The sequence below is a fragment of the Tetrahymena thermophila genome, assembly GCF_000189635.1.
Source record: "Tetrahymena thermophila SB210 genomic scaffold scf_8254010, whole genome shotgun sequence".
Taxonomy (NCBI): domain Eukaryota; phylum Ciliophora; class Oligohymenophorea; order Hymenostomatida; family Tetrahymenidae; genus Tetrahymena; species Tetrahymena thermophila.
In genome coordinates this window covers 122,155-132,982 of record NW_002476013.1, presented here as the reverse complement: position 1 = coordinate 132,982, position 10,828 = coordinate 122,155, and the positions used below count along the sequence as shown (strand labels likewise).

Below are 10,828 nucleotides of genomic sequence, written 5' to 3'. Positions count from 1 at the left end.
TAAATATGAAAAAGAAAAATTATTATAAATATAAAAAATTAATATTTATTTTTTAAATAATGAAAGAGAAATGCGATAACCAAAAAAGTTAAAAATGAATGAAATACAAAATAAAAGATTATATTTTCACACAACACCAGCAATATAATTTAAAATAAATAATTTAATGACAATTTTAAACAATTAGAAGAAATGAATTAATTACCAGAACGATATAAGAAGTATATAATGATATGGCAAAAATAATTCACTAAATTATTATAGACTAATTGTTAAATATTTAATCAAAATATAAATTTATATTCCAAATAACATATATATAAATTATTACATATTTCGTTTTCTTGTAATCAGTAAATTAACTTAGAATATACTTATGAATCTAACAATATTATAATAAAAGAATACCATCTAATCTAATTATTTAGATTATTTTACTATTAATATATTCTTAAATATCTAATTCAATATTTATTATTTATATTTTTCTTTCTTCTCAAACTTTACTTTAGGATTTTGATATACTGCTTTCTTTAATTATATATTGTTAAAAATATATTAATACAGAAATATATGTACATTCTTAAGTCTTAATCAAATAAAATTCAATTTTAGTCATACCAATATCTATTCAACCTAAAAAAATATAATGAATGATACATAATTAATTAAATGATAAAAACGATATTTTTTTTATTTTATTACACTTTATGTAATTAAATGATTTGGAATGCCCTTTATATTTTTATTAAATGACGAAATTTGTATTAATTAATATACTTATTTTCTATTCGATTATCCACAAGTAAACGTTAAGTTAAAAAAAATGCATACATTTTTTTGTAATAATTTTTATCAATAGGTACAGCCTTAGCTATTTCAAGATAAAACATTTATTTATATATTATATTGAGCAGTAAAAAAAAAAAAAGAAAAAATGGAGATATTTAAGCTATTAAAATGTTTTATATTGATATTTCAACATTTTAAATAAATAAACTTATATTTATATTTCTTTTTTTAATTAGAAATCTTGAACTTTCTTTGGTTTTTGTTTTTAAAACTTTTCAGTTCAAGTGTGAAATTTATCTTTTTATATTATAACTATAATATTACATCACCTTTTTGTTAAATTAGATATCTTTTTTTCTGATTGATTCATTTTTTAAATATTATTTATTTAACTTTCTTAAAATTTTTATCTTAATTATAATACCCTAAATATTTTAAAAATTATTTATGTTAAATTAAGCCTTAAAATTTTCAACATGATATAAATATATTTTTTTATGATATTTATTTTTTATTAATAAATAATGAGGATTAGTAGTATTTAAATATTTTTTGTTATTTCTATTCTTCCACTCCTTAATTATTAACTAACACTGATTTAATTTGTTATTAGATGATCTTAAAAAATAAAGAAATGAATATATTTCAAAAATATAAAAAATGAAAATTAAAAATTTATCATCTTATTAATTTATTGCCATTTATAAAATCACAGTTCGAAATATTTGAAGAAATATATAAAAAATTTTATCTAAACAGTAGTTATATTTTTTAAATCAGTCTTTAATTTGTAAGATGACTAAAGTTTTTTTGTAAGTTACCTGTTTAAATTTAATTTTATTAATTATGAAATCAATCTTTAGATTAATTCATGTAAGTACATATGAGTGGTATTATATTAACTATTTATCGATTGATTAAATTAAAATAGTTTGATCATTCGATTCAAAATTATTTATCAGTGATTATCTTAAAATCAAAATTAATTGAAGAAGTAGGTTTATTCTTATTAAAAAATACAGAAAATTGATCTATTCTTTTTTAAGAAATTATAATTTAAAATCAATTGATTCAAGGGTAAATAATTTAAAATTAATAAATAAAAAAGACTAAATAATAGGAATAATATCTTAAAATAATTCAATGTAAAGTTTTCTTTTCTTCTTAATAACATTAGGCGTAGTTACCTCCCAATAGCTATTAGGATACTATAATTCAGATGTGGGTAAAAGTATGTAAGAATTCACAAATAGCTCTTGGGATAATTTGCTTGATTTTGCTATTTACGGTTGGTTTAAAATATAATTAGTTAGTAATATTTGGGGAGTAGGTTTCCATTTTACTTCTAATCCTGCAAATCATTGGAATGATAAAACATACTTTGGAGACAGATTATTAACTTTTTACACTATGGGATATACTTTAGAAAATCATTCTTATACATTGTACTCAGACTAAAATTAAAATAATAGCCCTAATATTTGGCTTGATACAACTTTTTCTTCAGATGATGTTAATAAATGGGCTTTTATCTATGTTTCAGTAGGTTCTACTGAATAAAAGTTCCAATCTTTCTACAAATTACCTTCTTCTAATCCAATTTTTTTAAAAAGCACATAGATTATAACTCACTAAACATCTAGTATTTATAGAATATATTTAGGATACTCTATTTCAAACTATGCCTATTTCCCTGGTTAAATATGCGGTCTTTATATTCTTGCTGGTAAGGGTGCTTACAGAGAAACAGGTTTTGAATAATTCTACAGTCTTCAATCTTCAGACGCTTAGAGCTGTGGTTTTTGCCAACCAGGTTATTATTTGCAATCATATAGCTGCTATTAATGGTGCCCTAACAATTACAAATTAAATTTAGTTTAGAAGACATGCGATTAATGTTCTACATATACATCTGATTGTTAAACATGTGCTACTACTTGTAGATCTTGCCAATTTGGAAATAAAGATATATGTTTAGACTGCTATGAAACAATGACCTTATCCAGTGGAACATGTGTTTGTAAAAATGGTATAGACAATAGAAATATTTTCTACTAATGTAGTAATGATAATGTTGCAGTCTTATAAGCCAATTTAGCAAGCGATAGTCCTATTCTAACAATTAATTTTGGAGTCACTTTGAAAAACAATATTTTGGGATGCAGTTAAATTTTTTAGACATAAACTTTGGGCCAGCTGGGTACAAATCCTATTTGCAGCATAAGCAAAACTAACATTACTATCACCTTAAGTAATATTTAATTATTAAAATAATGTTTATTTAAATTTTATTTTAATTAAAAAGGTTAAGATGCTAATATAACTGAAACTTAATAAATTTCATTTTTACCCAATATTCTTTCATATTAAAACAATAATAATCTTATTGATACTTTTTATTTACTCAGCTTTACTTAGCTAAGAAATAATCCCTTTTAAATGAATTATAAATATGATGAGCTATAAAACACTTGTAACGACATTACTTTTTAATTAATTCCATAAAATGATGCAAACAGAGGATTTAATTCAATTATTTGGAGTATTTAAACCTAACCTACTTTAGATTCACAAACATCATAACAGGTTGATATGATAGTGTAAACTGCAAACAATAATATTAATTCTAATTTAATTATTCCTAAATATTTAATACCACCTGACACTAAAGTGACAGCTACTGTTCAATATTTCATGAGAGTCAACATTAATGGAACTTTATCATTTTCTACAATGTATAAAAAGTATAAACAAATAGTAATTTAAACTATTTAGAGTGCCTACTCACCTATTTATAGGTATTATTTTGCAAAAAAAATTTTAATTTTAAAGTAAAAATATTATCTTTTTTTTAACTAAAGGTATATGGATTTATCATTTTTGTTCTAACTTTATATTTAAATATGTGATTAATCCGGATCATTTTAGCTTTATGAACCATATGACATTTAAATTAGTTCCAAGGCATTACCTATTTTGAACTAAAGCTTTTCTTAAACTACTTTATAAAGCTTTTAAGTTAGTGTTAAAAAATATTAGATTCCATTCAACACGGCCTTTGATTTGTAGGTAAAAATTATTATTTTAAATTTCGTTTTAGAATAAAAAAAGAAAAATTATTTATTAAATAATTTTTAGCTTTCTGCAGTATTAGACAACAACAAAACAATAACATAGTAGACTAGTGTAAATATCAATCCTGCATTATCTAAGCTATTTGTTTAGATCATAAGTGGATAGGATGGCTTATTCAATTACAAAAAAGATTTGAATTTGACAGGTATCGTTAGAGATTTAGAAATTTAAGATTCGAGTGCCCCTTAAGGAATAAGCTTAAGCTGGTTATGTTAGTCTTTAATTTCATAATCAAATGGAGATAGATAATGTCTTGACTTCAGAAACAATACTGTAACTCTTGCTTAGAATAGTCTTAGTACTGTTATTCCTGCCTCTACTTTTACTCCTTATCAAACCCTATAGTTCTCCTTTGTTGGATAGAAGGACACAAGAACTAGTTATAGTAATATGACAGCTATAATTGCAGAAATAGACATTCCACCATTGTTTGTTTCTATTTAAGACTTATCATAATTGCAGTAAGTCAACCTTAATGAAGATATATTTGTCACTCTACAATATGGAAGTAATGTTTCCTCTGACGTAATAACATACGCTGGAGCAGTTCTGTATAACAATATTGAAGTTGGATTTATAAAATTTGATTTTTACTAAGTTAAATTTAGGATTTGGGACTATTTTATTTCAGTTACACAAGATAATCCTGTAGTATAAGTCAGGTTCACTGCCTACAATCCTTCTTATTATATGCCTAGTATGACTGTAAAAAGCTTTAACATCAACTTACCTCCTGCTAACTGTTTATTTACTGTTAGTCCAACTTCAGGATAAGCTTTGTAAACTATATTTACTTTATAAATGAGTGGTTGCACAAGCTCAGATAATGTTTTAACTTATTAATTCTTTTACTATCAAAATAACAGTGAATTTAAACAAGAAATTTTAATTCCAAATAATATTCTTAGGAGATAAATCTAAGATTAGTCATTAATAAATCTAATGAATACAACTTTACCCTCAGGAAACTTGACTATAATGGGATAAGTAATGAATTCTAAACTTTCAGTTTTTAACTCAACAGTGTAAGTAAAAGTAGACCCTTTTGATCAAGGAGAGGAATAAATAAATAACATCATAGATCAAACAATTTAGTCAGTAAATAACTAGTTTATAAAATAGATAGTTGTGAATTTGTGTCTTGTTGGTGAAGAGATATCTAAAAATTACCCTCTTTATAATTTAAATTCTGTAAACCAAAGAAAACCATTACTAATTTCATAGATAATTAATTCAACTATTTCTCTTCCAAACTAATCATATCTTTCTACATTTTCAAATAAAGTTATTTCATAGCTATAATTTTCATTAATTAGCAAGTAAGATAGTCAATAGTAAGGTGTACTTAACTATATAAATAATACTCTTTAAAATTAAATTGTGTTGATGTAGGATACAAGTAATAAACTTTTAAATAATAACAATATAGTAATATAAAATTTAGTTGACAGTTTTAAGATGCTTAATTCTACAACCTAAAGTATTTCTTATAGTCTATTACCAAGTTAAATGAACATATCAGATTAGATATGTGGCTTTTTAACTAACATAACTCTTCCTAATACAGGAGGTATTTAACTTGAAGGAAATTTAATATAATTAAATTGTTAATAAATTACAGAAAAGAACCTTTATTAGTATGTTTAGGAATTTGTTGAAATACAATCAAATACAACTAATATTTATAGCATATCATACAGCACATATTCTTAAAACCCTTATAACCAAACGCCTGAATTTATAAATTATACCTAATAACTCGTAAAATTTTAACCAAATATTACAATTTCTTAAAATCCAGTGATAATACCTCAAATATAAAATGTAAATAATATGAGTAACAGAAGACTTCTCAGTGTAAGTAATGGTAGTTTGAACCAAAATTCGACTTACATTTACAAATTTTAAAATGTTAGCAAATCTTAAAATAAATTAACATGCCTCTAAAAGCAAACTAATTCTTGGTCTTCTTCAAAATGTCAAATGGTAAATAATACTTAAATGAATGGATTCTATTGTTATTGTAAAGATAAAACTCCAACAACTATTACAGATGATTTAGAATAAATTATATAAAATAAAAATTTATAAACTGCTTTTAGTTCATAAGGTTTTAACAATATATCAAATTTTAAATATTTCTATAAATATGCAATTTTTTGGACACTAAGCTGTGTAACATTATTATCAATAAGTTTATTTTTTATAGGGTAACGCCTTGATAGAAAATACCTTGATTAGTAAAGTCATAGAATATCTCCTTTAATTGATATCGATTAGAACTTAATAAATACATAAAATAATGTTGAGGCTAATCTTTCAAATAAAGATGCAAAAATCACGAGTAGAGACGAAAATATTGCTTTAAATCAATAGAAATAGTAGCATTTATTTTAATAAGAAAATTTTGATTCTATTTAATAAATTAAACAGAACTTAAAAATTGAACAAAAAAACTAAAAACATCCTTCATATAAATCACCTTATTTTTCATCTCATGTTAATCAATAATATTAATTAGAGAAGTAGGAAGTATTAAAACAAGATAATGAAATGCAATTAATAGATTTAGATTAATAAGTGTATAGTAAAAATATTTAGTAAGATTAAGATCAAGTTTAAAATGAAGAATTTTAGAATAAACTACATGATTAATAAGCCGAAAAATAATAGTAAATCGATACTTTAAGCTCTCAATCTAATTAACTTTAATAATAATATGAGCTTTAGTTATAAAAATTATAAAATTAAATAGGAGCATTAGAAACAACAACAAAATTAGGTGCATAAACTTTTTTATCTTTGAATATATAATAAAATAATTATTACACTACTTAGAATAATATTTAATTAATAGACAATAAACAAGGATCTTTAGCAAGTAATTTTTAAATAAATAACAACGAAATAATCTAAAAATAATAATTTTCTAAAGAATCTTAAAATATATAATCAATTAATAATGCTTTCAATGAATAAAATTAATAAAATTTGAAAAATGATAATTCTTTAGAAAAAAATTAAAAAAATGGATAAGAAGATTAAAAAGAAAAAATTCTTTAATAAAAAAATATAAATGGTAATTAGTTTAAGCTAGCAAAAAAATCATTTTTCAAAAAATTAATTATATTCCATGATTTTTTTAACATATTTTATACCTATGATCCAAAAATATCAAGAGCAATCAGATTTAATATTTTTTATCTTAGAATAATTCATTCTTTATGCTTAACAACAATATTTGATGACAGCTATAATCTTGATTAAAAAGTAATTATCTCTTTAATAAGTTCAATTATATTAGTTGCAGGAGTAACCATTATAATTTTTATACATAAAATCAAAACTGTTGGTAAAAAGATATCAGCTTTATTTTTAATTTGCCTTCTATTATTTTATTATTATGTAATTTTATCTATTATAAGTGGACAAGAAGCTAGTTACGCTAATAGCCAAACTTTATCATTTTTGTTGATAGTAGGAATAGATTTTATAGGAATTCTAACTATGATGTCAGTTGTAAAACTAAGCATAGTCCAATATTCTAATCAAGGGTAAAGTAAATATGCTATTTTAAATTATTTACATAAGTTATTTGATTTATAAATAATACTATAAAATCTAAGTGTATGATAAGTTTTATAAATATTAATATTCATTTTTATTTTAAAGTACGTACTAATTTATTATTCTAAGTAAATTTAAATTTATTAGTTCTTTATAATGTTTTTATTTATTCAGAAAAATATTTACATAATTAGCTACGAATATACTATTTTTTATAATTGCTTACAAAATTAATTTATATACTTGATAGATTTATTTAATAAGATAAATACATGAAGCTTTATTCACAAGAATTCTAACAAAAAAAATAAATTTATATAAAATCAAAGAGAATAATAGCAGAATTTAGTATTAGCTTAGAAAATCTAAATTAAATTTAAAATGATATTAACAAGTAATAAATTATTTTAATTCTTCAAAAGCTGTTGATTAATTTATTAAAGTTATTTTAACAAAAAATAATAATAACAAATTGAAAACTGAATCTCTTCTACAACTTTAAATAGTTTTTAATTTGAACATTTTCAAAAAATCTAAAATTTTCTAAAAACATAAATATTTCTTGTGAGTGATTGAGTTAATAAATGAATGAACTTACTTTACTTTTTATACTTTTATTTTTAAATTAATAATAATAATTTAAACATTTAATAATATATATTTGAAATGAAATATTCTAAAATATTTTGTTGGCTATAATTTGTGTTTAGACTTACTTCTATTTTAAATTACCTTATTAATAATTGTATGCATAATAATTAATAATTTAATAGAACACTATTTTTAAATAAAATTGAAATTATAAAAAATGCTACATTTTTTTGTCTAAAGAAAGAATAAGAATGTTGAGCAGTAGCTTAATGAATTAGATGAATAAGATAAATAGTTAGATAAGGACATTACTGAGAAAAGAAACTCAAATGAGAATTTTAAAATAATCCAAGATATAAATTAAGATAAAGAAGATCATCTTAAATCAAATTAGCATTTCTAAAAAAAAGAATCTATTGAACTGAAACAAATTAAAACAACTTAAAATAATGATTTTTATCAAACAGAGAGAACTTCAAATTAAACACAAAAAGAATCTATTATATACAATAGTCAAAAGTAAAATGATTATTAAAATTAAACTGAAAATGATCATTTATTAGCATAAATATTACATTAAGAATTAAACCAAATTCCTATAAACTAGTAGAGAGATAATTTATAAATTTGCGATTTTGAAATGTAAAAAAGATCAAAAGAAAATTAACTTAGAAGGAATGAAGTAAACCTAACAGAAAAGGAAAAGAATTTTTTAAAAAAGTAATAGTATGAGCTCGAGATGTATAATAAGCAAAAAGAATAGAACAAAAATGATTTTGATTTAGTTGAAGTTAATGAAGAATTTATAAATAATATATTTAATAAGTAATATCCTAATAACTAATAAATACTGGATAAAATACATAAAGAAAAGCAGATTAAAAATGAAAATCAAGCTCTATAGCTATAAAGAAGATCATAAAAATAGATTATAGAATAATAAAAGTAATAATAATAATAGTTAAACAATAAATAGCAATTACAGTCAAATAAATAATAATTCATTGCGAATTATGTAAGCCCAAATGAGAAAAAACCTAATTAAATATCTTCCAATTCTGATTTTTAGAATTTATTGAAGGAAGTAGAAGGTGTTAAATATTGTGATCTATGTGGTGAGTATTAAAGATAAAGTTAGATGGAATCTCATAATGAAAAATGTAAAATGGCTAATGTAATATGTGAGTTTTGTAATAGATAATTTCCAAGATATATTATAAATGATCACACTATAGATTGCCTTCGAAAAGAAGAATTTAAATTATTAGATCTTTACCAAAGGGCCTTTGCAGAAGATGGTTTATAAGTAAATAGAACACATTAAATTTTCTTTGGAAGCAGAGATTATATGAGAAAGTAATTTAATTAGCAGACATTTGAATAATAAAAAGAAATAGAAAAGCTTATAGTTTAGAACTAAAGGAAAATTAAAAAATCTTACTAAAACAAAGTATCAAGATCAGAATATTATGCTGATGTCAAATATGTAAAAGATCCTTAATCATCTTAAGCCGAAGATTGCTGCATATGCTTTGTCACATTTGTTGAAAAAGAAACACTTGGAATGCTTCCTTGTGCTCACAAATTTCATACTTCTTGCATAGATAGTTGGATTAAAGTAAAAAAACTATGCCCTTTATGCAAGCGCTCATTTTGATAAATAAAATTAAATATATTTTCAGATTTATTGAAAAATTTAATACAATCAAAAATTATATATATAATATATAACTATTTATTTATTTTGTTGGTTAAGATAATATTAAAAAAATATTTTTAGTTGCAACACAAATTCAAAAGTAGTAAAAAATAAATTGATTTGAAATTTTTTTCCAAAAAGTAAATTGAAAAATTTTATTTAAAGGTAGTTGACAAACTGCTGAAATATAAAAATTTCCCTGCAGCTAAACTGCGGAAGGCACTATAAAAAAAAAGAATAATTTTTCCTAGCGTCGCTATCGTAAAAATTAGAATTCTTAATAAAAATAAATTGTATAATGGAGGGAGTTACAACAAATGCTTTCTCAAACTACCTATATTAATGATAATTAAAAATAAATAAGATATTAATTTAAGTTATGGAGGAAGAAAATGAATTTGAATACCCTTGTTAGGTTCATAATAATTAGAAATAAAGTTTTATTATTTGAAAATTATATATTTGAGCCTTAATAATAATATTATAATGCTAATAAATTTGATTTAAGAAAATATTTTTTAACTTTTATTTCGAACTTTAATTTAGGCCAGAAAGAATCTTTTTTTCTTTAAAAATTTTGGTCTTTTTAAAAATTAAAAAAAAATAAAATATAATTAAAAATATTTAAATTAAAAAAAAGCTCTATAAAAATTTATTTTATTTTTATTAAGGAAATAATTTAAATTCTTTGAGATATTTTAATATTAGATTTTTTTATTTTAAAAAAATTTATAATATTTTAATTGAAATTTTAATTTTTAATAACCCAATTAACTTTTAATATTTTATATAAATATATTTAAAAAAATTAATTTAATTGAAATTAAATAAAAATAGAAAAATTTCAAATTATCTATTTGTTACCTTTCTATTCTTTATCTAAAATGAATAGAATTTACATTTTCTTCTAATCTGTTTGTTTATGGTAAAATTAAAAATTATTAATAAACTTTGTAACAAACAAAATAAGTAAATTTATAAATTAAAAAAAGGTAGTAAAGGTTAAGTATCTATTTTTAGAATATTGTATTTTATAAGCATAAA

At 21.4% G+C, this 10,828-nt stretch overlaps 2 protein-coding genes across 2 annotated transcripts; both read left to right on the top strand. All coding sequences in view use genetic code 6, as the record gives it.

The window, feature by feature from the left end:
* Positions 1 to 2,025: 2,025 nt before the first annotated feature.
* Positions 2,026 to 7,636, top strand: TTHERM_00326910 (REJ domain protein; the record flags this gene model as incomplete). The annotated part of the gene is made up of 5 exons (XM_001026454.3): positions 2,026 to 3,043; positions 3,098 to 3,590; positions 3,654 to 3,861; positions 3,931 to 7,197; positions 7,353 to 7,636. 5 exons carry the CDS (start codon positions 2,026 to 2,028, stop codon positions 7,524 to 7,526), a joined length of 5,160 nt encoding a protein of 1,719 aa, XP_001026454.3. The 3' UTR covers positions 7,527 to 7,636.
* A 621-nt stretch (positions 7,637 to 8,257) lies between these two features.
* TTHERM_00326909 (zinc finger, C3HC4 type (RING finger) protein) lies at positions 8,258 to 9,742 on the top strand (the record flags this gene model as incomplete). The annotated part of the gene is made up of 1 exon (XM_001471006.2): positions 8,258 to 9,742. The coding sequence occupies exon 1, from the start codon at positions 8,303 to 8,305 to the stop codon at positions 9,740 to 9,742; it is 1,440 nt and encodes a 479-aa protein (XP_001471056.2). The 5' UTR covers positions 8,258 to 8,302.
* Positions 9,743 to 10,828: the final 1,086 nt, after the last annotated feature.